Source organism: Pelodiscus sinensis, chromosome 9 (assembly GCF_052426305.1).
Source record: "Pelodiscus sinensis isolate ZL-2025 chromosome 9, ASM5242630v1, whole genome shotgun sequence".
NCBI classification, from domain to species: domain Eukaryota; kingdom Metazoa; phylum Chordata; order Testudines; family Trionychidae; genus Pelodiscus; species Pelodiscus sinensis.
The window spans coordinates 3,429,805-3,455,943 of NC_143060.1; the positions used below are offsets into that span (position 1 = coordinate 3,429,805).

Consider the following 26,139-nt stretch of genomic DNA (forward strand, 5'->3'; position numbering starts at 1 on the left):
CAGGCCTGGGGGACATGGGGCAGGGGCTGCAGCAGGCCTGAAGTGACACCTGCTGGCCACAGTGGTGAACTGCAGGGCCTGGCCCAGGCGGGGTCCCTCTGCAAAGGAAGGGGGGGCTGTGGAGAAGGGGCAGGAACGCTGGGGGCTCCGTGGCCTTGATCCCCACGACACGCCCCGTGGCACCGGGCTGCGGGGGTGGACACGCCCCCAGCCCCTCCGGGAGCAGTGGCAGGACGCGGCCTGGGAAACAAGGGGGCTGCGCGGATCCCTGTGCAGCGGGTCTGATCACACGCCGAGCGGGGCAGGAGGGCGGCCCTTGGAGCCGGCCTGGAACCGGCTGTCCCGTCGCTCCACGGCCTGCCGTGCGGCTGCAGACCCCCTGCCGGGCTGCACCCCAGAGGTGGCTGCATTCCCGGGGCAGGTGGAGCACGCGCGGGTGATAGGAGACGCGGGGCTAAGCTAGCAGCTCAGCGCTGGCCCTGCCCCTCAGGAAGCCGAGGCCCCAGAGAGCTGGGCTGGTTCTGGCCCTGCCCCGGAGCCAAGCCGACACCGGGGGTTTATTCACCACACACACTGAAATCAGTGCAGAACAGTCCCTGGGACCATCAGCGTCACTCCTCCCAGGGGCTCATGTCCGTGTCAATGGCCACGCAGTTGTAGGCCGCGTAGCGCAGCTTCTCCTCGCACACCTTGGCGCTGGAAAAGAAGAGCCGTTGTCACCGCCCCGCGGGTTGCCGGGACCAGCCAGGCGCTGCTAAGCCACGGCTTCAGCCTGCCTGGACGCTGGGGGAAACCGAGGCACAGCCAAGCGCCAGAGCCGGGAACGGAACCCAGCTTTTGTGCTGCTGGGGCCCACCCCTCCGCCCCACACCCAGCTGACGGGACCCTTCCCGGGACCGGCGCTCTGTGGGGCTCAGCCCAGGGGGCAGGCGAAGTGGCTGCTGGTGGCGCGACTCACGTGGCGTAGTTGGGGAGGTAGAGGGAGCTGGAGCAGGTGGAGGATTCGGGCAGCGCGTCCGTCGTCTCCGAGCTGGGGAGAGAGGACAAGCAGCTCAGCCCCGGCCGAGGGAGAGCGCCTCTGGCACAGGGACTCCAGCGCCCGGCGGGGCACTCACCCCAGCTTGTCCGGGTAGATGTAGATCCGAGCCGGGAGGCGGCTCCGGCCGGTGACAAACCTCAGGAAGCGGCTGCGATCCTCTGCAGGGGGGAGAACACAGTCAGCCGGCCCCAGGCTGGGAGGGAGCCCGCCGGAGCCGGCCAACGTGCCCGATCGCTGCGCCCGGCGGGTCTGTCCGCAGCTCTGGGCTCAGCCATCTGGGGGCAGCCTCACGGCCCAGCAGGCAGGGGGTCCCCCAGCTCTCACAGGCTGAGCCTGGGCAGAGGGTCCCAGCTGTGCGTGGGGAGCGGGGGGCTCAGGCCTGGGCAGCAGACACAGGGCCCTGCTTTGGGAAGCCACGCCAATGGGCCGGGCTGGGGAGAGACCCGGCACCCTGGGCCGTGGCGGTAGGGGAGGCCGGGCTCACCGTTGGTGAAGTTGCTGAGCGCCTCCCAGAAGTACTGGACCCTGGTGTCCGACGACTCGAAGTCCTCAAACCGAGCTGGGGGAGGCACAGAGAAGTGGTGAGAGTCCGGCTCCTGTCCGTGCTGGGACCCCGGCACCCTCTCCTTGCCCCCCCCCCCCCCGAGTGCCCAGATCCAGGGCGCATGGTCTGTCCCCTCTCCGAGGCGCCCTTACAAACCGCGCCGGGGCTTGGACAGCAGGGCGGGAGCCAGGGCCCAGCCAGCGCCTGCCAGCAGGCACCTCCTGGTCCCCCCCGGGTTCCCCACAGCCCCTGCACTTACTGAGCTTCTTCAGGGCATCCACCGTCACCTCGGGGTCCCCGCAGACCTTCTTCTCCAGCTCCTGCCAGGTGAGGAGGTCGAGGACGGCTTGGGGCAGCACCCTGAGCAGCCCAGCCTGCATCGCGGCGATCTGGGGGGAGGCAGAGCAGCCGGGGGAGGGGTTAGAGCCCCACGGCCGCGCACTGGATCCCCCCGAGGGCTCCTCAGGCACAGGAGCTCCGCAGGGCTCCACGCAGGGCTGGCCATTAGCACATTAGCGCTCCCTGGCATGCACGTTAACGGACACAACCCCCATGCTTCAGGGCACAAGTCACCTCTTGGCGGCGGGGACAGGAAGGGACGTGCCCTGGGGCGGGGTCCCACAGAGCCCCAGGAAGGCAGCGCCCCAGCTGGCGTTACCTGCTCCTTGCTCTCCTCCAGCCGGGCCTTCTGCACCAGGCGGATGAATTCCTGGCGGTCCTCGTAGCGCACCACGGTGCTGCCGCCGTTGGGGATCAGCTCCACCATGCGCTGGTCGCTGAGCACCGTGGTGTAGGTCAGCTCCTTCCCGAACTTGAACTCAAAGGTCTCCTGGTCCATCACCTCCATCACCTCCAGGAGCTTCACCTGCGCGGCCGGGCGAGAGCACGCGCTGCAGAGCGACACCCCCGGCTGCCGGGCGAGGCCCAGCCCTCACCCTGCCCCGGACAGCGTCAGGGCTAGGCCGGGGGCGGAGCAGGGCCCAGCATCCCGCAGCAACGCGGAGCCTGGCGTGCTGGGACAGGCCTCCTCCGAGGGCTGCACCATCCCCTGGCATGCTGGGACCCGCAGTGCCCTTTGCCCAGGACAGAGCACGGCATGCTGGGACCCCCAGTGCCCTTTGCCCAAGCCAGAGCACGGCATGCTGGGACCCCCAGTGCCCTTTGCCCAAGCCAGAGCACGATATGCTGGGACCCGCAGTGTCCTTGGCCCGCACCGCCCCTTGGGCCAAGCCAGAGCACGGCATGCTGGGACTTGTAGTCTCCCAGGGCTGTCTCAGCACTGACATGAGGGCACCGACGTGGGGCGGCTCAGAGCCGGTTTCTGGGGTCCCGGGGCAGCCCCACACAACTGGCCCAGTCCCTGCGTGCTGCCCACGGAGGGTGGGCGCCATCCTGGCAGGCCCGGCCCACGCGCCCGCCCAGCCCCACTCACCAGGACGGAGTCCACGGCGGGGAAGTCCTTGCCCCAGCTGACCTCCTCGCCCGTCAGCTGTTTCCACACGAAGCCCGGCAGCGCCAGGACCTGCAGGGGGAGGAGACGCGGGGCTGGGAGCGCGGGCGCGGGGACCCCTCCCCCACTGCATGCCAGCACCCCGGCCAGGCCAAACCTCAGCGACGCCTCCCAGACAGTCCGGCCCCACACGCCCGCCCAGGGAGGGAGATTTCATGGCCTCTCGGACAGGGGCATCGGCGCTACCGAGGGCGCGGGGCTGCCACGTCAGTGCTCCGACCACTAGGCCCCGCGCCTGTCCTGCCCCCAGCACAGTGGAGCGGGGGAGGAGCCTGCCGACCCCGCCCTGGTTTCTATTCACTGCCCAATGATCACGGATTGCCCCGGTTCTCCCCAGCCGGGTCCCTGGGCCGTGTCTGCAGGGGACACGCCACAGGGGGGTGACCAGGGACTTGTCATGGCCCCCCCACGGTGCTGGGCTCCCCCTGGCTCTGCCCAGGTCAGTGACTGGCTCAGCCAGGGGGAGCAGGGCTGGGGCCCGTTGGGGGAGCCCAGGTCCCGGCTTCAGGGTGCCCGAGCGAGGGCCCCCCCGGCAGGACTCACCAGGAACTCCTTGCCCCGCAGCGCCGCTCCCATGAGCTGCCCGATCCACTCGTACTTGGCAAACTCCTTGCAGGACGGATTCGGGACGTACATGTCCCTGGCCTCGCCCGTGCTGTTCCCCTGGAACAGAGACCTGCTCAGACCCGCTCGCTCCCCTGCGCCCCCCACTGGCTGCCGCGAGGACCGGGGCTCACAGGTCCTCTGAGACCCCATCACTCTCCCTCCTGCCCCTCCCCTGCAGCGTGACCCTGCCCCGCGCCCGCCCTCCCAGGGCACTACGGACCCCAGGGACTCCCGCGCAGGCCGGGAAGCCAGGAGGTGGCACCAGCGTCCCATGAGAAAGGAGGGGAGGGCAGGGTGGGGCCTCAGCCGTGGCCACTCGGGAACCCAGAAAGAGGGCACGGTGCCCGGGCCGGGGGGTCGTACCCTGCAGGACAGCGGTAAGACCCCCGCAATACTCCCAGTGAGGGGCGAGCGGCCCGGCCCCACACCCAGAGCGAGGGTGCGCCTCCTATCGGCAGGGCCTGCCCCATGGGGATGAGCTGCCGCTCCCCAGCCCAGACAGCAGTCACCCCCGCTGACCCGCCCCCGGTACCTGGTTGGAAGTGCGGACGAAGAAGGGCAGCGGCACGGGGCTCTCTGCCGAGCTGGGACACAGCTCCTCCGACATGTCCGCCAGGCTGTCCCGGAACCCGCCTCCTGCAGCCCCGAGACCCCCCAGCGCCATGAGCCGAGCCCGGGCCCCCCGCCATCCAGTGCCTCCGCCTTGGACGGAGGGGGAGCCTCCTCCCGAGCACCCCAGGGCCGTGCCCCAAGAAAAGCGACCCTCAGCCTCTTGTCCAGGGCCAGGGCAGCACCAAGCCTGTCTCCCACCCCCCCGTGCTAAGCCCCCCCCGACAGCACTGTGGCTGGATCCCGCCGCCCTGCCCAGCTCCCCTGCCCCGGAGCGCCCGGCGGGGAGGGGCCCGGGCCCGGCTCGGCCCTGGGGACGCACCTTGGTCGATGATGCCCTCGGCAATGAACTTGCACTCCCACCACTGGTCGTATCGCAGCGGCCACCTGCGGGGAGCCAAGGCGGCAGCTCAGAGAGCAGAACTCAGAGCCCACGGGAGGGGCCAGGCAGCACCCCCTGGACAGGGACAAGGGTCTCTGGACCCACCCTGGAGGGATCGGCTCTTTGGCCTCTCTCCGACAGTGAGCTGGGACGCTGGCCCTTCCCCCGGGGGTGAGGCTCATGGCCCCTCTCTCCTGGCATCGGCCCCACACGTCTGCCCCGCCTCGGCAGCAGGGCCCCTTACCTGTAATCCAGGGGCTTCTCGTACTTGTCAGAAGGTTTGAGGCCCTCGTGCACCTAGAGCAGGCAGACACAAACGAGACTCAGCCCTCAGCGCCGGTACCCTGGGAGGCAGGGCAGCGCTACTCTCCCCGGACAGATGGGAATGGAGGTGCGAGAGGCTAAGTGACTTTCCCAAGGTCAAACAGGGAGTTAGTGGCAGAGCAGGGAACTGACACCCCCCCGATCTCCCACATCCCAGGTAGTACCGTAACCACTGGGCCTCCCTTCCCTCCGTCTTGCCCCGCAGCAGGGTGGGCCGGGGGTAAGCAGGAGGCTCCGAGCAGCGTGTCATGTCCCCACTGGGAGCGGAGCAGCCATCGGCGTGAAAGGCTACAGCACGGAGAAAGCCAGGCCCGCAAGGGAACCGCAGACCGACCGATCCGGCTCGCCCCAGCCCAGACAGACGCACCCCAGAGCGACACACAGACGGCAGCACCTCCCCCCATGGGCTGCCCACCCCTTAGCACTCCCAGGCAAACCCGCACACACATCCTCACGTCCCTTTAGCTCCTCCCACCCCCATGGCTCCTCCCACTCCCGCCGTTTCCGTGTCTTCCCGCCCTCCCGTGCCGGGCACCTCTCCCCAGTGGAGCCCCGCCCTGGCCGGCTGGCGGGTACCTGGGTGAAGACGGCGTTCTTGCAGCTGGGCTCCAGGGCGGGGTTGTCACGATGCTCCATCGCCAGGCGCCGGTTGATGTAAAGACGCGGCATGAAGTTGGGCTTGCTGGTCTCGGAGTCCTTGAGGCACTGGGCGATGAGCGCCGTGCGCCGCTCCGACAGCAGCAGGAACTGCTTGATTTGCTGGCGGGGCGAGGCGGGGTTCGAGACATGCCCGCCCGTGCAGGCGGGGGGGTCTCTGCCACGGCCCCCCACGCCCCACCCCCGACGGCCCAGGGCATCTCCCCCACGGCGTTCTATGGGCTCACCCCACTCGGCACTCCCTGCACTGACCCCCTGAACGCACACCTGGCCCTGCCGGCTCCCCCTGGACTCCCCCCGGGCCCTGCTCCCCACAGCGCCCCAGACACCTCCACTTTCGAGGGGACACCCAGGTGGCAGCTCCCCGCCTTGGGCACCGGGAGGGGGGCACTCGCTCCCCGCTGCCCAGGAGTCCAAAGTGCAGCCAGCGGGGGGGGGGGGGGGGGGGGGGGGGGGGCGCCACAGCCCCCAGGCTAGGGAGGGAGGGAGCCCGGCTGCTGCTCACCTTGAGCCAGCTGAACGTGCCAACCGTGTGGTCCCAGGCCGGCACGATGTGGTGCAGGACGCTGTCCAGGAGCTTGACAAACCTAGGAGAGCAACGGGGGCCGCTCAAGACACAGGGCAAGGCCCGGGCACCCGGGCGCAGCGTCCCCGGGCACGGCACCAAGAGGGGGCGGCAGTGTTCAGGGTCAGTCCCATCGGTTGCTGGGCTGACCCCAAAGCCCCCGTGCGGCACTGGGGGGGCTGTGCTGTGGACAGGGGGCGCTCTCTCCCCTCCCACTCAGTGCTGGTCGCACAGTGCGGCACTAGGGGGCGCTGTACTATGGGCAGTGCTGGGCAGGGCTCAGCAGGGGGCGCTCTCTCGCCTCCCACTCAGTGCTGGGCCCACAGTGCGGCACTAGGGGGCGCTGTACTGTGGGCAGGGCTCAGCAGGGGGCGCTCTCTCGCCTCCCACTCAGTGCTGGGCCCACAGTGCAGCACTAGGGGGTGCTGTACTGTGGGCAGGGCTCAGCAGGGGGCGCTCTCTCGCCTCCCACTCAGTGCTGGGCCCACAGTGCGGCACTAGGGGGCGCTGTACTGTGGGCAGGGCTCAGCAGGGGTCGCTCTCTCCCCTCCCACTCAGTGCTGGGCCCACAGTGTGGCACTAGGGGGCGCTGTACTATGGGCAGTGCTGGGCAGGGCTCAGCAGGGGGCGCTCTCTCGCCTCACACTCAATGATGGGCCCACGGTGTGGCACTAGGGGGCGCTGTACTGTGGGCAGGGCTCAGCAGGGGGCGCTCTCTCCCCTCCCACTCAGTGCTGGGCCCACGGTGCGGCACTAGGGGGCGCTGTACTATGGGCAGTGCTGGGCAGGGCTCAGCAGGGGTCGCTCTCTCCCCTCCCACTCAGTGCTGGGCCCACAGTGTGGCACTAGGGGGCGCTGTACTGTGGGCAGTGCTGGGCAGGGCTCAGCAGGGGGCGCTCTCTCGCCTCACACTCAATGGTGGGCCCACGGTGTGGCACTAGGGGGCGCTGTACTGTGGGCAGGGCTCAGCAGGGGGCGCTCTCGCGCCTCCCACTCAGTGCTGACCCCAATACCCCGGTGTGCCCGGCCCCAGGGGGCGCCTCTTTGGAACGAAGAGCGGCAGCTACAGGCCCGGCCCACAAGTGATGGGAAAGGGCCTGTGAGATCCCCCGACAGCGATGGGGGGTGACCCTGGTGCCCAGGCCAGCCCCCACTGTGCCTCCCCAAGCCCCGTGGCAGCTCCCGGGTCCCTGCTCAATCTTCCGGGAGTGTCGCTGGGGCAGATCGACCTGCCGCCCTATGCTCCATGACGGGGCGGGGGGATTCTCACTGGGCCCAGAGACGGCCCGCTCAGCGCCCCCTGCTGGCGTCCCCAGGCGGTACCTCTGAATGACCATGGCCCGGCGGTACAGCAGGTCGGGGTCCGTCCCTTCCAGGCGGGGGTAGCGCACCAGGCTGGCCTGCTGGAACGTGTCCGCGCTGAGCCCCAGCTCCCGCTGCCGGGACGACTTGATCTTGATCCCTCGTAGACGGACGTCGATCCCGTCCTCTGCTGAGAAAGGGACGGCTGATCCAGCAGGCCAGGAGCGCCCGGGCCGCAGACACACCCGGGGGCGCCCGTCCCATCCTGGGGCAGCCTATTCCCTATCGGAGGGCCCAGGACATTGCACCTGGCGCGGGGCGAGTTTGAACTAGAGACGGAACCGAGCCTCCAAGCCCCAGGGGTGCTGGGACCCAGGCTCGTCTCTATGAAGAGGCACCCCCAGTGAGAGAGAGATGGGGGGGCCTGAGGCTCCTCACCCTCCAGGTGCCCCCCCGGGAAGGGCTGTGGCCTCATCCCTCTTCCCAGCAGCCAGCTGGTCACCAGCCCAGCTCCCTTAGCGGCCAGGCCAAGTAGCGCGAGCGTTCTCTGGGGCCGCTCTCCGGAGTGCCCCGCGGGAGAGGGCAGGTGCCCAGTGGGGGAGCGGGACGATCTCGGGGAGGGGGGGGTCCTCAGAAGCGGCCCCCCCCCAATCGTGCAGGGCAGCACAGCTCTTATCCCCACCCACCTCTGCACTCCACGATGCGGATCTCGATGACGGGCAGGTGCGTTGTCATGTCCTCCAGCACACACACGTCGCCGATGTAGCTCCTGGAACAACAGCGCGGGGGGGTGTGTGTGTGAGTGTGAGTGTGTGTGTCAGAGCTACCCACTCATGACCCCCCCTTCCCCCGCCAGCCTCCGTTCTCCCCAGGCCAGAGAAGTGGTGCTGCCTAGTGAGCAGAAGTGAACGGCTGGAGCTAGACCCTGGGGATTCAGCTCCCTGCCCGGCAACCGACTTGTCACCCGACCTGGGATGGCGACGTAGGGACCCCACGCAACCGAGTTCAGCCCACAGGGTCCCTTTCAGTCCATGCGTTCTGCTTTTCCAGGACGGTGGGGAGGGGAGCCTGGAACAGGAGGCTGCACAGCAGAGGCCTGGTGCCAGGCCTGAGCCAAAGTAGTAGCCAAAACTTGCTCAGCGAAGGCAAAGTAACGTTGTGCACAACAGGCGGGCCCTGCTCACAGCCGGGCAAGAACAGGGCCGGTGTCGCAGAAACACACCTACGAGTGCTAGGCACAAGCCACGCAAGCACATTCCACAGCAGCAAGGGAACAATTGGACACCGGCTCACCCCCCCCGACAGCAGGGACCCAGCCATCCTAAGGATACAGCCAGGGTGACAGTGCGACAGTAGAGGGGCTTTGATTGACCCGACGTGTGTAAGGGAAGGGGTGGCACCCAGGTGCACCAGGAGCAGCACCTACGTTGTTGGTATCTGTGGATAACGGTGCCTCGCAGCGGGGCTGGCCTTGTCCGGCCTAGGGGGCAGGGGAAAGTCCTGCCGCTGGCTGCGCAGAGTCCAGTCAGGGGACACACGCTCTTAGCACCCTCGGAGAGTCAGCCGGGCGCTAGTACTGCTCTTCGATTGGCAATAACCCTGGCTGGGGACGGTCGCCCCTTCTCTGACTCTGTGCTCACTGGGCAGGTCGTCCGAGGGCGGCTTCGCCGGCTGACTGCGCAGAGCCGAGGAGGCACACGCAGGGAACACACCCGCAGCCAGCAGCAGACAGACCATCACGTGGGTAACGACTGTCAACACACACCCTTCTCTGCCAGGGCTGCACACACCTTCCCCCCTCGGCTGTGAGCTCTCTGGGGCAGGGCCTGCCCCGTGGCCCCGTTTGTACCGGGCTGGGCCCTCAGCTGGGGCTGGCGGGCGTTCCCACACCGCTCAGGGCTGCCGGCGGCGTGACCACATGGCAGGGCCCGGCGCCTCTCGCTCTCCCTCTGACCGTCCAGAGGGAGGAACAGGCCCGGCGCTGGGAGGGCCTCTCAAGCAGCCAGAGGGAATCCCCGGCAGCGGAAGTCCAGGCCACTGGAGCGACCCCCCGAGCTCCACTCACTCGTCAATGCCCACGTCACTCAGCTTCTTGAGACTGTCGCCTTCCCCGCCGTACACGGCGACCCTCTTGGGCATGTAATTCTCGTCCGTGGTGTCCACCGTCAGCAGCAGCTTCCTGCGGGGGAGGGGACAGACAAGATGCAGCCTGCGGTGGCCACGAGCTCTCCCTGTCCCTGCAGGAGGGGAGGGGCGCGAGGACGGCCCCTGGGCACCCGCGGGGGGGACGCCGGTGAGCCGCCCGCCTGCCCGTGGCCACCCCGGGGCGCACGCCCCCAGGCCCAGCCACGGCGCAGCGCGAAGGGGCCGGCGCTCACTTGACGACGGTGCCTTTCTTCATGGTGAGCCGCACCCAGTGCTGGCCCTGGGAGCCGTCGCTCTCCCAGTAGGTGTCCGGGTTGCCGTCCGTCAGGCACGACACGTTGAAGTCCTCCTGGAAGGAGGGGGAGGGAGAAAAGGAGTCAGCTGGAGGGAGCCCAGGCCCTGTTCCGTGCACACACGCCAGGCACCACCCGATGCCAGGGAGTCCCAGTGGGGGGGAGGGTGTGTGCCCGGCTGCTTCTGCTCCAAGGCTGGCGGGGGGGGCAAGGGGACTGGGCGGGAGCAGGCACCGTGCCCCAGCTGATGCCGAACTCAGAGCCCTGCTCCCACCTCCGGGTCTCCTCTGCGCCCTCTGACCTCCCCCAGCAGGGGTGAGGCCCTAACGATTCCCCGCCCCCCTCAGGACACTGCTCCCCTCCCGCGCCACGACAGGTCGCCCGCCCGGAAGCCAGAGCAGCCCCAGGCAAGCCAGGCCGGGCGGCCACAGCGTCACAGCGCAGAGCAGATCGGCTGGCCCCGGCCCCCCGTACCGTGTAGGAGGAGACGTCGATGCTCTCCACGTACTGCTTCACGCTGCCCAGGTTCTCGTCCTCCTTCCCCAGGTGATCGTACAAGAAACGCACCAGGTCCTCGTCGCACTCGTAGCTCCACGTCGGGGGCACGCACCTGCCGGCACACGCGGGGTTAAACCCCAGGAGGCCCAGTGCCGGCCCGACTGACCTTACGGAAGCCCCCTCCCCCGCCCGGGAGCTGGATGGAACACCCCAGAGCCCAGCGCGCTGTCCCGCGCCCACCAGCAGGGGGCGCTGCGGAGGAGAGACGCGCCCGACTCCGCCACGCACTCACCGCGAGGGACCCAGCGCAGAGCCCGATCCCAGGCCTGCCCAGCCTCCCCGCGCCGACCCACGAGCTCACAGCAAAGAGTGAGGCCGCGGCAGAACCAGCGCCTGAGACAGCCACGTGCACCCAACAACCCCCCCCGGGGCATCCTGTGTCTGCCCCGACTCCCCCACGCCCATGGGCCCTCTCCAGCCCACCCCACAGGGTGTCACCCAGCCCGGCCTGGCCCCGCAGGGGGGTCCCAGCCGGATGACCAGGGCCGGCCGGGAACGCCCAGGGGCTCCCTGGCCTAACCCAGCTGAACCCGCGCCACGGGCCGTGCTGCTACCGGAGCTTCTGCACCGCCGCCTCGTCCGGCTCCATGGCCTTGGGCTTGGCGCCGAGCCGCAGGGAGTACGTCAGATCCACCACCTGCTCCCACCTGCAACAGCGCAAGGGCGGAGGGTTGGGGGAGGGGAGACGGGCCTGGGACAGGGAGAGATGGGAGGAGGGGAGGGCAAGTCCCTGCTTTGCGGCAGAGCCGCTGTGGGACCCACCCTGGGCTGGTCTCTGGGCGTGTCCCGTCTGCCTCCCCGGGGGCGGGGAGGGGCTCAGACACTGCAGACCTGGGGGTTGGTGAGTCCTGGAGACGCCAGCCGGCTCCCTCCCCCCCACGCCCGGCTCTCGCCAGACCCCGGCCGCCTCTGCTCTGGATGCCTGGAGACGGGGGCTCTGGCAGGGTCAGCGGCTCCGTTCGAGTCCAGGCAGGATCCGCCTCTGGGCAGGGGCAGGCCCGTGGCTGCGGCCCCAGGGCGGGCGTCACGAGGGCTGGCCGGCCTGGGGAGGTGGGCGAAGGAGAGTCCTGCCCCGGGCCCACGCGCAGCCACGCTCTGCAGAAACGGCTCCGGGGCAGCGGCGGGCTGGGGGGCACCACACGGTCCGGAGGTCAGACCCACGCGACCCTGGGGAGCCGGGATCAGGTCCCCAAGCTCACAGCTCTGGCCTCCAGGGAGTCAGCACTACAGGGGGAGGTCCCACGCAGGCCAGGCCCTGCCCAGCCCCCCTCAGGCCGGCCACACAGACACAAGCTGGGGCGCCCGGTCCAAGCCCGACCCCCCCCCCCACCCCCAGAGCCTCAGCCGCCTACCGGATCACGGGTTTATAATCCACCCCGAACAGCTGCTGCTGCCTCTGGATTCGGTCGGTGGACTCCACCGGGACCAGCCGGTCCCCCCCCTCGGCATGCTTGCACACCAGGATCCAGCCTTCCTCCAGCTCACAGCTGCCCCGGTACTCCTCCAGCTGCTCCTGCAGAGCAAAGCGGAGCCCGTCATGGGCCCTGCGCCCGGCTCCGCGCAGCGCCTGCGGCCAGGGGAGCTGCCGTCGGGTTCACACTGCCGGCCCACCACCACCACCACCACCCGGCCAGAGCCACAGAGCTCCAGGCCAACAGGGACGTGCGATCCCCTCACTGCCCGCCCCCCCCACAGAGCCTGCCCCCCGCTTCCCGCCCCCACCCAGCCAGCGCCAGGCTGCTCCCCAACGGGACACCAAAATGCTGAAGGGGGCAAATCAGCTTCCCCCCTTGCTCCTTCGCCCCCCTGCCCCGTTCACCACCCGGTAAAACAAGCCCAACTCATCGGGCATCAGCTTCCAGCGCCCAGCTCCCGCATCCAGTTCTGCCGCTGCCTGGAGCCCACAGCTGTGGACAGACCCGTGTCCACCTGTCTGTCCCATTTGCCCACCTCTCTGTGTCCACCCGTCTCTCCCAAAAGCATGTGTGTCCATCGGTCGCTCTCATCTCCGCGTCTGTCTGGCTCTCTGTGTGCCCACCCATCTCTCCCATCTGCATGTCCCTCCCATCTTGGTGACCGTCTCCCGCCTTATCCATCTGTGTCTGCGCATCTCTCCTCCATGTGTCCGCCTGCCTGTTGCTCCAATCTCTGCGCGTGTCTGTCTGCCTGTCTTTCCCCATGTGCATCACTGTGCAGCAGTCTGTCTCACCTGTGTGTCCGCCTACGTGTCCGCCTGTCTCTCCCTATGTCTGCTTGTCTCTCCCTTCTGCCTCTGTGTCTGCTCATCTTTCCCCCCATATATCCACCCGCCTGTCGCTCCCATCTGTGTGTCTGTCTGCCTGTCTTTCCCATATCCATTAGTTTGCATTAGTCTCTCTCACCTGTGTCCCTGCCCACCTGTCTATCCCCTCCACATCTGTCAGCCTATGTCTCCCACGTGTCTGCCAGTCTCTCCCTATGTCCGCCCGTCTCTCCCTTCTGTGTCTGCTCATCTTCCCCCCATGTCCACCTGCCTGTTGCTCCCACTTGTGTGTGTGTCTGCCTGTCTTTCCCATTTCCATCTGTTTGCATCTCTCTCTCCCAGTGTCCATCTGTGTCCTCCTATCTCTCCCAGTGTCCGTCTCTCTGCGCATCCACTGGCCACCTCCTGTGTTGATCTGTGTCCATCTGTCTCTCCCACCTGCGTGTCCGTCTGTCACTCCCATCTAGTGTGTGTCTGTCTTTCCCATGTCCATCAGTTTGTGTTTCTCTCTCCCGGTGTCTGTTTGTATCCCCCCTTACGTGTCTGCATCTGCCGGTCACTCCCACCTACATGAGTGTCTGTCCGCCTGTCTCTCCCCATGTCCATCTGTGTCTCCCTGTGTCCCCCACCCGCGGGTCTGTGTCCATCTGTCACTCCCATCTACCTGTCCCATCCGCCTGTCCCTCTCCCCCCCCCCCCGCGGGCCTGTCCCCGCCTGTCTCCCCCCCCCCGGGCCCCCCGCCCTCCCCCCCCCCCCCCCCTGCCTGCCTCCCCCCCCCCCTGGCCTCCCCCCCCCCCGGGCCTGTCCCCGCCTGTCCCCCCCCCCCCCCGGGCCTGGCCCCCCCCGCGGCACCTGGCACAGCTTGACCCACAGCCCCTGGCTGTTGCAATACTCCTCGCCGCTGGCCCGCACGCACGTGCCCTTGCGCAGCTCCACGGCGCAGCGGGCGGGCGGGCGGCGGGCGCGGGCCGGGCTCTCGCTGACGCTGAGCAGGGCGCGGCCCGAGCCGGCGGCGGCGGGGTCCCGGCAGAGCTTGTAGCGCACGCGGCGGGGCACGTAGCAGAGCGCGGCGGGCAGGGGCCGGGCGCGGCCGAAGCAGCCCACGCACTCGGCCAGGCAGCGCACCCGGCCCAGCAGCTGCTGCGGGGAGTCGGCGGCCGCGCTCATCCCGCCCGGCCCGGCCCGCGCCTGGAGCCCCTTTCCGGGTGCGCCTCTACGCCTGGCTTTACGGTAGGCGGCTGCGCGCGCAGGCAGCGCCCGGGGCAGCCCTGGTCCCGCTCAGCCCGCGGCGGGGTCTTTCAGGCACCCAGGGGGGCAGCTGCGAGGCCACCCGGAAGCGGAGGGGCAGGATCCGGCGCGCGGGGGCGTGGCCTGGGCAAGATGGCGGCGGGGCAGGAGCAGGGAGGGGAGCAGCCCCGGTGAGGGGCGGGGCCGGGGTCAGAGGTCGCGGGGCCAGGCCACTAGCCCCGCCCCCCCGGGAGGTCCCGTCACAGCCCAGCGGGGGGGGGGACGACTGATCCTCTCCCCCCCCCCCCCGCCCCTGGGGAGTGGCCGGCGCGCGCCCTGCTGCTGTGATTGAAAGCCCAGCCTCGCTCCCGTGCGCATCTCTGAGTCACGTGGTGGAAGCTGACGTCACAGGGGAGCTGTGTGCTGCTGAGGGTCCCTGCAGGGTTGGGCAGCCCGGCCCAGGCTTCCCCTCCTGCTGGAAGGTCTCCGGCCGCACGGACTCGCCGGCTCTTTGCCGGGTTTTTGCGGAGCAGCGTCCGTGCCAATCTAGACGCGGTTTTGCGCAAGAAAACCCCCAGCGCCATGTTCGCCATCGGGGGTTTTTGTGCAAAACAGTTTTCAGCGTCTGCACTGGCCCCTCCTGCGCAGAAACGTTTCCGGAAAAGGGCCTTGGCCCGAACGGGAACGGCAGAGCGTTTGCGCAAGGAGCACGGATTTCGGACAGTAGAACGTCAGGGCTTTTGCGCAAAATCAAGCGGCCAGTGGAGACAGCTGGCAAGTTTTTGCACAAAAGCAGCCGCTTTTGCGGAAAAACTTGCCAGTCTAGATGCAGCCATGATGTAAGTAAACTCACTGTAACGTGGAATCTGACTCCTCCTTGTACAGTTGAGCAACATTTGGTGACCCTGGAAAGAAAAACTTGACTCCCTGGAACGTACAGATGTATATCTTTGTACTGTCAGTGAACATTTTAAAAAGAGGGGAAATTAAATGGCAATTACGTACACAGTTACGTAGTTACCTACCTCTTGACATCCTTAGTCCAATCCTGTGCCCGGTTCCCTAGACTGTACCTCTCTGAAGTCTGCTTGCACTTGGAAGTCCTTTTATGGATTTTAATTGTCTATATTTTTTTCATCTAGACACTTGTGCACTTCCATGTGAGTTCCAGAAACAACATGGGAAAGATCCTGGCTGGGGAGATTGGAGGGGCTCTTTGGAGGCAAGGGGGTAGCAGCCTCTACTGTCTCCTTGGCTGTAGTTAGATGCTTAACTGGAGCAGTGGTGGGTAACATCCTTCCTCTGCCAGGCAGGCTCTGTCCAGAACTGTCTCTTTCCTCCCACGCTTGACAAAAACTCTGCTAATGCAACGCAGGGCTGAGACTGCGCAGGCACAAAAGTCAGTAACGCTAACTAAACGTGGGCCTGGCGCTGCAGGGTACCAGCCATCTCCATGTACAGCACAGTGCTCTGTAGCTGGGTCCCAGTCTGTGACGTGATGAATTCCCAGAAGCTGTGGGTACGCACCTGTAGGGGAGCCTGGACAACCCCGTCTTGACTAGAATGATAATGGCTTGACCAAAGTGCAGCTTCTAACAAAGGAAACCCAGGCCTGACTCAAGCCTAGTGCACATAGGCCAGGCTGAGGGGGGAGGGGGTGAACTTTGAGCATCAGGAGTGCCTTAAACAGTGGTGCGGAGGGAGAATTGGTCTAGTGAAACCACACCAAGAACATTGGGAGAAAACTGGTACAGGTACATACCATTTCTAATAAGTGAAAATCACCGATGCAGCCATAGAACTATCAATCAAGGATAGTATAGTTTGAATAGCAGGGTGTATCCCAAATATGGGCATATACAATATGTAATCAATGGGTAGATTTCACTAGAATGCCCAAGTCTCGCTTTGCTATAAAAGTAGGTGTAGAAAAGATAATCAGTAGAAGGGATTGGGTAAGGGCTCCCCATCTCCTTACTCGCAACTAGAAGCGGTGCCTGTTCCTACCGACTGATGCATTGTGGACACCTCTGCGCGTGGGAAAATAAGGCCACGAGCGCCCGTCTGACAATCATAAGGTCTTAGCAGTGGAAGTGTGTGCGATTTATAGAGATAACTATATGTTTAGCCATTCCCTTAAAAATTAAGGTTTCTGTGTCTTCTCCTAGGTAAAGGTGTTATATTATTGTCTGTGCTACTATCCTGTGTGTTGAAATAGATCTGTGTAACCTTGCATTGCTTTCCTTTACTACTCTGTGCATAATAAAGTTAACAAGAGTCTGTGTTGTTGTTACTGGCTTCTCTCGTATCCAAAAGCCAAACCACATGACAGCACCTGATAATCTCCAACCCCTGTTGGAGGGTGTCAGTGCGAGGGCTTTGGCTCCCTAGACCCTGGGATGCTGTTCAGGGAACGCTGGGAAAAGATGGGGCCCTGCAGGGGTCAAGCCAGGGCCTGGCACTGGCCAATATTTTCATGAATGACTCCAGTAATGGAGCGCAGAGAGTGCTGGTGCAGCTTGTGGGTAAAACCAAGCTGCAAGTCCCTTGGAGGACTGGATCAGAATTCAAAATGACTTTGATAAATTAGTCTGAAATCAACCAGATGAAAATCAATAAAGATGAGTGCAAAACCTGACCCTCGGGAAGGAAAACTGCAATGCCCCACTGCAGCAGGACTGCCGGAAAGGACCAGGGCATTACAGGGGCTGTTGACTTCGGACCGTCCCTGCCAGCCCTGCGTATGCAGGATTGGATTTCTGTTCTACGCCTTCGTCCGTCCTGCTGCATTAATGCTGCATTCGTAGCTCTGGATGTTCCTGTTTGTGGCGTGAACTGTAGCATTGCTGTAAATATAGCTGAGCTTCCCAGGGTTGTGATGTGGAGTCTAAGCCAGGAAGAGCAGGAATAACAGAACCCAGGCCAGCAGGGCTGCACATTTCAACTCGACTAGAGGAAAAACTGCTGATTTGTATGAGCTGTGCCTGGCTCAGCACAATGTCCGCAAGAGGCGGGTCCAGGGCCCTGTTCCCCTGCCTCCCCCACCTGCCCAGCAGTCGCTGGCCCAGACAAGGGGCTGTTCAGGGAACAGCACAAAGAGACGGGCCGATATGTTATCAGGCTGGAGCAGCTGCTCTGGGGAGATTGTGGGACGGCAGAGAAAGCTCCGATGGCCATTTTAGCCATAGGGGGATCTTGCGCAAGAAATTCATGTTGCCTGTCCACACTGGCCTCGGGTGGACGAGCTCTTGCGCAAGAGGGCTTCTTCCGTGGGGAGAGGAATAACTTCCGGAAGAAGCCCTGTTTTCTAGACTTCTCTAGAAAAAACCTTTTCCGTTTAAAGCATTTGTGGAAAATCACGCCAGTCTAGACGCAGCCGCACTGTCCTGCAAATTCACGTGGGCAGGAACCGTGCAGGGCAGACGCAGCCTGAGGGGCACAGTCTGCCCCCCCCCCGTATCTTACAGCTGGGGGGGGGGATGTATCTGAGCCCAGACTTGGGGCTTTTATCCCCCGCAGCACGGAACAAGCGTCACTTGCTTTGGGAGGCGCGCGCCCCTTCGCCCCCTCCCGCGCTTGCTTCCCTTTTCGGGGTGCGCCTCTACGCCTGGCTTTACGGTAGGGCGCCGCGCGCGCAGGCAGGGCCCGGGGCAGCCCTGGTCCCGGAGGCGGGGTCCTTCAGGCATCCGGGGAGGCAGCTACAGCGCAACCCGGAAGCGGCGGGATCCCGCCCCTTGGGGGGCGTGGCCCGAGCAAGATGGCGGCGCCCGCGGGGGGCGTGACCGCGCGCAGGGGGGAGGGGGCAGCGGAGCCGCCGGCGGCAGCGCAGGAGCATGGAGGGGAGCAGCCCGCCCCGGTGAGTGGGGGGGCCGGGGTCAGGGGTCAGGCAGTAGCAGGTGGGGGGGGCTCCCCCCCCGCTCCCCCCCCCCCCCCGCAGAGCCGCACAACGGGGGGGGTCCTGGCTGAGCCCCCCCCCCCGGTCCCTGCGCTCAGGCCCGGCCCGGGGGGGGCGGGGGGGCTGTTTACTCCATTAACCAGCAACCCAATTAAGCCGTTAATGCTAATGAGCCCCCCCCGGATCAGAGGCGGCGGGGGGGCGGGGGGGGCAGCTGTGGCCCAGGGGGACCCGCCCCCCCCGCGAGGTTGCGTCTGTTTCGGGGGGGGGCCCTGCCTCTGTCAGAGTCAGCAACGTGCAGAGGGAAATGGGGGGGGGGCTGGTTTGAAAGCCAACGGCCCCCCCCCCCCCCCCCTGCTGCTGCCTCGGATACAGAGGCGGGGGGGGGGCAGGTGCTTGTGGCGGCTAAGGGCTGAGCCAGGCTCGCCGGTGTCATTGGGCCCATTATGGCCCCCCCCGCACTGCCCCTTGGACGGCAGGAGACGGCCCCCCCCCCCCCCGCCGGGCCCTGCCGGGAATCTCTCGGTTTGGGGTCTGCCCCCTGTCCGCACGGTGCTGGGGGCTGCGTGTCCCCTGCTTGCGGGAACCTCCCTCCGCAGCAGAGCGCGGGAAGAGCCAGGTAGCGCGACGGTGACTAGTGGCAGCAGGCGCTGGGGCCGGGCGCGCTGGCGGGGCGGACAGAGCCCTGGGCCCCAGGCTGGAACTGGCCAGTCACGCTTGCAGGGTTACTGAGGTGGGGCTGCAGACAGGATCAGGACCCCGCTGCGCTGGGCGGCCCAACCCCGGAGCAGACCCTGCCGGAGGAGCTGGGGTTCCCCTGGCAGTCGAGACGGCGGGAGCCCCGTTTCCCTGGGTGGCTGGTGCCCACCCGGCTCGCTGGGCGCGGGATGGATTTTTCCAACCGTTCTTTCTGAAGCTGTAGCCAACTCAACCCGCACTCCCCAGCAGCACAGCCAGGGCATTAGCTACAAGGCTGCGGCCACAGGTCTGCCCCAGCTGCTGCTGCAGGGGATGGGCTTGTGAGAGCCTGTCTTGGCTCCACAGGCCACCTACCCAGGGCCCGTTTTCACATGGCCAGCCTCCGCCCGGCTTCCAGCACAGCTCCTAGGGAGCGTGGTGGGGTCCAGCAGCCGGGGCACAAAGGGCCTCTCAGCCCGTCTCATGGGACCCAAGCCAGGGTCTGTCCCTTCTGCCCGGCTCTGGCAGCGGGCAAGAGAAAAGGCTGCCCTCCCGTTCCCCAACGTGGGGCATTACAGCCCAGTGTCCTGGGCCTAGCGCCCCCAGGCCTGCGCAGCAGAGATACCGCCGCAGTGCCCGACTGGGAGTTACGGGCACATCAGAGACACCTCCCAGCAGAGTCTGAGCCCTGGGGCTGGGGGGCGGGGAGGCTCTGCTGTCCCACAATCTCCCCAGAGCAGCTGCTCCAGCCTGATAACAAATCAGCCCGTCTCTTTGTGCTGCTCCCGGAACAGCCCCTTGTCTAGGCCAGTGTCTGCTGGGCAGGCGAGAGAACAGGGAGGCAGGGGAGGGGGCCCCATGCCTGCCTCGGCCTTAGCCATGCACAGCACCGGGCCGCGCTCGCAGGCGGAGAAAACGTTTCACCCAGGGCGCCCTGTGCCCACCTCCAGAGAAGGCAGCGTATTTCCACCGCAGCGCCCCGCCCTCGGGGCTCCGTAGCAGCTCAAGGGACCCCCACACAGCTCCCCGGCCTGGGAGGAAAGGCAGCTGCAGCGGCCTGGGAGCCAGCACCTTAAACCCGAGTCTTCCCCACGGGCACCTCCCGGCCACGTGGGGGCAGTGACTGGGGTTGGGGGCCCCTTTCCCCAGTCAGGGAGCTGGGGGCGTCCCTGCCTGCTCCTGCAGTCACCCAGCGAGCGGGGGGTCAGGCGCGTGAGGCTCGGGTTGTCGCCATCGCTCCACCCCCACTTCCTGCCCCCGGGGTTACAGCCTGGGACACTCCAGCGGGGTTGGGGCTCGGGGCCTGGCGGGGAGCTGGGAACAGATGGGAAACGTGCCTGTGTGCAGAGGGGTCTGCGTCGGCTTCCTGCTGGCTGGGGGGCGCAGGCCAGGGGCTGCCCCCTGGAACAGAAGAGCTGCCCGGGGAAATCTCCACTACCCCAGGGTGAGCCCCGAACAGCCAGGCCCAGGGTGGGCTGGGACCCTGGCCTCAGCCTCCCTTTGCCCCTTCCCCCAAGAGAAACTGAGGGCCAGGGCCTAAGTAAACAGGCCTGTTCCTCACCTAGCCTGTGGCTATGCGCAGCGCAGCCGCAGGCTCTGGGACATGGGCAGGGCTCACCCTCTCCCACCCTTGTGCTGCAGCTGCAGGGAAGCTGGTGGCCAGGCTGCCTGCTGGGGCTGGATCCCTCCTTTATGGGCCCCAGCTGGGACTCAGCCCCTTGCTGCTGCCCTTCAGCTGGGGCTGCTGATTCCCAGCACCTGCCTGTGCCCCCCCCCCCCATGGCACTGGTGGGGAAACTGATGCACTGGCATTCAGTCCCAGGCTGCTTGTGCCTCCCACTCCAGCCTATCGGCCCCCCAGCCCGGGGGTAGGGGGCTCTGCAGCTGTCCTGCCCCACACTGCTCGGGGTGGGGGGCTGCTCCCTGCTGACTGCCCGCCCCCACCTCCTCCCTCGCCTCAGGCCCCATGGCTTCCCTGCGCTGAAGAACGACACGTTCCTGCGAGCGGCGAGAGGGGAGGAGACGGAGTACACCCCGGTGTGGTGCATGAGGCAGGCTGGCCGTTATCTCCCGGGTGAGTGGCTGGAGCCCAGCACCCCTGGCAGGGAAGCAGGAGTGGGGGGCTGCCAGGCAGGCTGGGGATCGCTCCCGGGGCAGCACAGCAGCTGGAGCAATGGGCAGAGGCCAGGGCAGCGGAGGGTGCTGCAGGCACCCTAGTGCCTTTGCCCCCCTGCCGTGGGGGGCCCAGCGAGGGGCATCCCCCCACACTCACCCCGCTCACCTGCTTGCAGAGTTCCGGGAGACCCGGGCTGCCCAGGACTTCTTCGCCACCTGCCGGAGCCCCGAGACGTGCTGTGAACTGACCCTGCAGGTGAGCGGCTGCCCGGCGCCTGGCTGGAGGTTCTCCCCAGGACGGGCTCCCCCGGAGGCTGTGGCGGCACCGTCTGGGGGCCCCCCTCCGCCCAGAGGAAGGCGCTGTCAGCCTGCCCAGGGCCCAGCACACGTGTGACAGCCTGGGGGAGCTAAGCACCGCCCCTCCGCTCGCCAGCTGCGGACCCTGGGTGACAGCGCACGTGCCCCGTGCCTTAGCCTGGGAGCTCATCCGGGCCAGCCCCTGCTCATGGCCACGCCGGGCCCCGGGGCCTGGGCAGGAGAAGCTGGGTGACCTGACAGCAGGGAGCGATGTAACCGTGCCGAGAGCCAGGTCGGGCCCGCAGGGGGTTTTGCTGAGCAGGGGGCCTGGGCGGGAGCCGCCGGCGGGCCGTGAACGCTGACGAGGATGCAGCAGGCGCCGTGTTTCCAGGGGCGACAGGGAAGGGTTAGTGCCTGGGGACGCACCTGGCAAGCTGTGTGCAGGGCTGCTGGGGGGGAGCCAGACTCAGACGAGCCGGCGCAGAGAAGGGCGACATCACAAGGAGCCTGGCTCATGTGGCCCAGCTGCGGGGCGACTGCTCTGTGTGAACACGCCAGAGGGGTCAGTCCCCGGGGGCCGGGGGGAGTTAAAGTTAAGCAACAACGTGGACACAAGAACAGCCGGCTCTACGTGGACCATGCACAAGGTGTGGGGCAGGTTTCTAACCAGCCGAGTCGGCGTGTTCCGGCATCGCTTCCCAAGGGGGGCGGGAGGGGGAAGGGGGACGGGAAAAACCTACCTGGCTCCACGCCTGAGCAGGATCTGTTTGTGTGGGGGATGGCCTGAGGGGCTGCCTGCATCGGTGCCTTGCTGGTCTGGGACTGCAGGCAGCCAGGAGCGCCAGAGGCCAGCGCCAGGCGCTATGCGTGGAGGGCTCCAAGTTAAATTAAATGAAGTTAATGGAGATTGCCTATCTCCTAGAACTGGAAGGGACCTTGAAAGGTCATTGAGTCCAGGCCCCTGCCCTCACAGCAGGACCAAGTACCATCCCTGACAAATTTTTGCCCCAAATTCCTAAATGGCCTCTGCAAGGATTGAACTCACAACCCTGGGGTTAGCAGGCCAATGCTCCAACCACTGAGCTATCCCTCCCCCCGGTATTACAGAGAATTCTTTCCCCAGGGGTCTGGCTGCTGGGTCTCACCCACTCGCCCTGGGTCTGGCTGACGGCTGCGTCTGGGGGCGGGAATTCCCCCCACTCGGATTGGCAGTGGGGATGTGAAAGGTTCATGGGTTATGGTGAATCGGTAGGGCCTGGAGCAGCTCCCTGCCTGCTGTGGCCAGGGGCTGCTTCAGCCGTGCGGGGTCCTCCGTGGACAGGGGTTCTCCAGCCTGGAGCCCCTGTCCGTGGTGGGCCCCGGCCTGGCTCAGGCAGCCCAGCCCCACCTCTCCGTGAATGGGTTGACCAGTCACACGTCCCGCCGCGGCAGCATGTGCACGGGGGCTGCTCTGTGCCTGGAAGTCTCTGAGCCGCGATTTGAGGACGTCGGTAGCTCGGGCAGGTTCGGGGGCTGCAGCAGCAGGCGAGCGAGGGGCCGTGAGCTGCGAGGCGCAGGTCGGCCTGGGGGGGCAGCGCCCGGGAGCTCGGGGTGCCTCTGGCCTGACGCTGGCTCTGTTCCCTGCAGCCACTGAGGCGATTTCCCCTGGACGCCGCCATCATCTTCTCTGACATCTTGGTGGTGCCCCAGGTAAGCGTGCCGAAGGCTGGGGGCGGATCCCCACGGAGACGGGGCTGGTGGGCACCGGCTCCCTCTCGCGTCTGGTCTCCCCCCAGGCTCTGGGCATGGAGGTGGTGATGGTGCCCGGCAAAGGGCCCACTTTCCCGGAGCCCCTCAAGGAGGTGGAGGACCTGCTGAAGCTGCGGCGGAAGGTGGACGTGGCGGCGGAGCTGGGCTACGTTTTCCAGGCCATCACGCTGACCCGGCACAACCTGGAGGGCAAAGTGCCCCTGATCGGCTTCTCGGGGGCGCCGGTAAGGACCCCTGCCCTGCCCAGCCCCTCTGGCTGTGGGGAGCCAGGCGCGCAGCCCCCCGGGGCTCTAGGGGAGCCCTGCCCTCAGGGCAGGCTGCCTCGCTCACCCCCGCCAGGCTCTGCGCATTCTCCTGCCTGGGCGGGCGGGGAGCGCCAGGGGCTTCCTGGCCCTGGTGTGCGGCGCTCGAGCCGTGGGGATGCTGGAGGCGGATCTGGCCGGTAACTCCCCTGCCGCGCTGTAGGCAGTGTCTGTCCCGGCTCTGCCGTCCAGACTTGCCCTGGGCCGCCCCCATCTCGCACCAGCTCCCGTGCGAGGGGCGTGCAGCACGAGGCCTGGGGGGCGGGGCTGTGCCCGCTGGCCGGGCCCTGCTGACTCCTCTTCCTCGCCCAGTGGACTCTCATGTCCTACATGATCGAAGGCGGCGGCTCCAACACGCTGGCCAAGGCCAAGCGCTGGCTGTACCAGCACCCCGAGGCCAGCCACCGCCTGCTGCAGCAGCTGCAGGACGTCGTCGTGGATTACCTGGTGGGCCAGGTGGCAGCCGGTGCTCAGGTGCGCCCCGTCGGGGAGGGGGGGTCGCAGCGGCCGTGCAGGGCGGGGGCCCTTGGGGAGCCTCGCGAGAGAGACCGGCCTGGGGGTATCGCTGTGGGCAGCTGGCAGCAGGCTCCTCAGCACCGCGGGGGCAGAGCCCTGTGGCAGGTCGCAGCTGGCAACGGGCAGCCGGGAGGGGCTCACTGTTGTGTGTCCAGTCGGCCGGGCTGGGCTGGGGGAGCCGGGCGCCTGGGGCTGTAACGGTCGTGCCCTTGGCTCGGGCAGGCGCTGCAGCTGTTCGAGTCCCACGCTGGGCACCTGGGCCCGGAGCAGTTCCAGGAGTTCGCCCTGCCCTACATCCGGGCCATCGCCGCGCGCGTGAAGAGCAAGCTGCAGGCGGAGGCGCTGCCCCCGGTGCCCATGGTAAGGGGGGCGCTGGGCCGGCCCGGCCACCTGGGGGGGCGTGTGGCGCTGCTGCCGTGGGGCGTGGCACCGAATGTGCCTGAGGCGGGGGAGGGGTTTCCCTTTGGCCCAGCTGGGTCCCTGGCGACCTCCGGGCCGGGCATGGGGGCAGCCAGCCCGAGCTCCCAGCTGCCCCCCTTTAGCTCACTGGTGGGACTGGTTGAGGCCATGGCTGCTTCCCCCCCGGGGAGGTGGCGTTTGGGTGGAGGAGGCGGGGGCTGCCTGGCCGTGCTGGCCCCTCAGCGGAGCGCTGGGTGGTGGCAGGGCGGGGGCCGGGCCCTGGCTCAGATCCAGCAGCCCGCATGCCAGAGCACCTTGAACAGCCCAGGCCTGGCGCAGACACTGCTCGGGGGGCAGCGTGCGGGGGAGCAGGGGCCTGCGAGGAGACAGGCCTGGTACTCCCAGGGGGTGGGGAGAGGGAGGCAGTGGGTTGCATGCCCCCTGCCCCCCAGCTCACGCCAGGGGCAGCAGCCTTGGTGGCCAAAGGCAGAGCACGGACGTAGCGTGGGCCAGGCCGGCGCGAGGGGCAGCTAGGAGATGCTGCCGGCTCTGCGAGGGGCCCCCACAGGCCAGGCTGGCATGGCTGCGCGCCTCAGTTTCCCCAGGAGACTGACGGCAGCGCTCGTGCTGGGGGCGGCCGTGCGGACCAAGACTCCGGCTCACAGGCCTCGCCGCAGCCGCTCGTGGGACCCGGGGCTGAGGCCGGGCAGTGGCTGGCTCCGTGTCCCACTCTGCACGGCTCAGGGTGGAGCCAGGCCACGCCCCGCGGCTGAGCCCCTCCCGCGTCTCTCCCCGGCAGATCGTCTTTGCCAAGGACGCGCACTACGCCCTGGAAGAGCTCGCGCAGGCCGGCTACGAGGTGATCGGCCTGGACTGGACCATCCCACCGCAGGCCGCGCGGTAAGGGGCCCGGCTGGCAAACCAAGGCTCAGCTCCAGGGGGAGGGCTCAGCGCTGCGGGGGCACCAGGCTCAGCCGTAAGCCACCCACCCCTGCCGGTGGCTGCGTTGGGCTTGCAACTCAGCTCCCCCTGCACCCTGGGGTGGGCGGCTCCCCTGGGCTGGCAGCACAATGGTGCCTGGAGCCCTGGGGAGCAGCAGTGCTGGGCCTGCCCAGCGAGAGGAGAGGGATCCCCCCGGGCTCCACAGCTGCCACCCTGAGCCCCTGGAACTTACCAGCTTCCTTTGGGTTCCAGTGAGCGGACGGGGCCCCGCGTTACCCTCCAAGGCAACCTGGATCCCTGCGCCCTCTACGCCCCCAAGGTAAGGGGCTGGCCGCCCTGGCTCTAATCCCAGCACCCCCACCCCTGCTGTGGGGCAAAGCACGGCCCTGGCCTCAGTTTCCCCACCTGCACTGTGGAGCCAGGCACGTGGGGCTGGGGGGTGGAGCCAAGAGCTTGTGGGGGCGTTTGGGGCTGAGCCCAAGCCCGGGGGAAGCCCCTGTCTGGCACCTTCCCCCAGGGCCGGATCCGAGCTCTGCTGGCCCGGGGCCGTGTGCCGGGGCGAGGGGCCTGGGGCCGTGTGCCGCCGGGGCGAGGGGCCTGGGGCCGTGTGCCGGGGCGAGGGGCCCGGGGCCGTGTGCCGGGGCGAGGGGCCTGGGGCCGTGTGCCGCCGGGGCGAGGGGCCCGGGGCCGTGTGCCGCCGGGGCGAGGGGCCCGGGGCCGTGTGCCGCCGGGGCGAGGGGCCCGGGGCCGTGTGCCGCCGGGGCTCGGGCTCACGCCGGGTGTCGGTTGGCAGGAGCAGATCGGGGAGCTGGTGAAGAGGATGCTGGAGGGGTTCGGCACCCAGCGCTACATCGCCAACCTGGGCCACGGCCTGTACCCCGACATGAGCCCCGAGCACGTGGGCGCCTTCGTGGAAGCCGTGCACACGCACTCCCGCCACCTCGGCAAGCCCCTCTGAGCTGCCCCCCGCCGGAGACCTGCAGAGTCCCAGCCCAGGGGGCGGCAGTGCTGCTGCCCGGGGGCGGATCTCAGCCACACTGGCCTGGGTGCCAAATAAAGCTCCTTGCCGGCCGCAGTGTGTGATGTGGGGCAGGGTGGGGACTGGAGAAGCTGGAGGGGGAGCCCGGACCCCCCCCAGCCACAGGCGGGGCCTCTCCGGCTCAGCGGCCCTGCCCGGCTTTCCCAGCTCAGGGCAAAGGGCCGAGGGACTCGCATAGCCCAAGGCAGCCGGAGAAATGGGGC

General features: G+C 67.5%; 2 protein-coding genes across 3 annotated transcripts; one reads left to right on the forward strand and one right to left on the reverse strand.

The window, feature by feature from the left end:
- Window positions 1–515: 515 nt before the first annotated feature.
- On the reverse strand, window positions 516–13,944 carry HECTD3 (HECT domain E3 ubiquitin protein ligase 3). Of its 2 annotated transcripts, none has more exons than XM_075935849.2 (21): window positions 13,630–13,944; window positions 11,887–12,047; window positions 11,089–11,181; window positions 10,451–10,586; window positions 9,917–10,032; window positions 9,604–9,717; window positions 8,225–8,307; window positions 7,560–7,725; window positions 6,177–6,258; window positions 5,591–5,773; window positions 4,935–4,987; window positions 4,631–4,695; window positions 4,232–4,335; window positions 3,637–3,756; window positions 3,016–3,105; window positions 2,242–2,448; window positions 1,843–1,972; window positions 1,524–1,598; window positions 1,116–1,197; window positions 959–1,030; window positions 516–696 (listed from the first exon to the last, which is right to left on the reverse strand). In XM_075935849.2, exons 1-21 carry the CDS (start codon window positions 13,942–13,944, stop codon window positions 612–614), a joined length of 2,532 nt encoding a protein of 843 aa, XP_075791964.2. In that variant the 3' UTR covers window positions 516–611. The 2 variants fall into 2 exon arrangements, with proteins under 2 accessions (XP_075791964.2, XP_075791963.2); XM_075935848.2 differs by having other exon boundaries at window positions 7,560–7,728.
- Window positions 13,847–25,969, forward strand: UROD (uroporphyrinogen decarboxylase). The gene is made up of 10 exons (XM_075935852.2): window positions 13,847–14,007; window positions 20,539–20,651; window positions 20,869–20,948; window positions 22,616–22,678; window positions 22,765–22,962; window positions 23,353–23,514; window positions 23,779–23,916; window positions 24,755–24,855; window positions 25,150–25,216; window positions 25,691–25,969. Exons 2-10 carry the CDS (start codon window positions 20,624–20,626, stop codon window positions 25,853–25,855), a joined length of 1,002 nt encoding a protein of 333 aa, XP_075791967.1. The 5' UTR covers window positions 13,847–14,007; window positions 20,539–20,623; the 3' UTR covers window positions 25,856–25,969.
- Window positions 25,970–26,139: the final 170 nt, after the last annotated feature.

Bases quoted from the DNA above. Each gene is read 5' to 3' on its own strand.
- UROD (XM_075935852.2), top strand. From the start codon at position 20,624: ATGAGGCAGGCTGGCCGTTATCTCCCGG. The intron at 20,652-20,868 runs GTGAGTGGCTGG...ACCTGCTTGCAG, and splicing joins GGCTGGCCGTTATCTCCCGG to AGTTCCGGGAGACCCGGGCT. The intron at 24,856-25,149 runs GTAAGGGGCCCG...TTTGGGTTCCAG, and splicing joins ATCCCACCGCAGGCCGCGCG to TGAGCGGACGGGGCCCCGCG.
- HECTD3 (XM_075935848.2), bottom strand. From the start codon at position 13,944: ATGAGCGCGGCCGCCGACTCCCCGCAGCAGCTGCTGGGCCGGGTGCGC. The intron at 5,774-6,176 runs GTGAGCAGCAGC...TCGCCCCGCCAG, and splicing joins GCACGTTCAGCTGGCTCAAG to CAAATCAAGCAGTTCCTGCT. The intron at 1,198-1,523 runs GTGAGCCCGGCC...TCCCCCCTGCAG, and splicing joins GCTCAGCAACTTCACCAACG to AGGATCGCAGCCGCTTCCTG.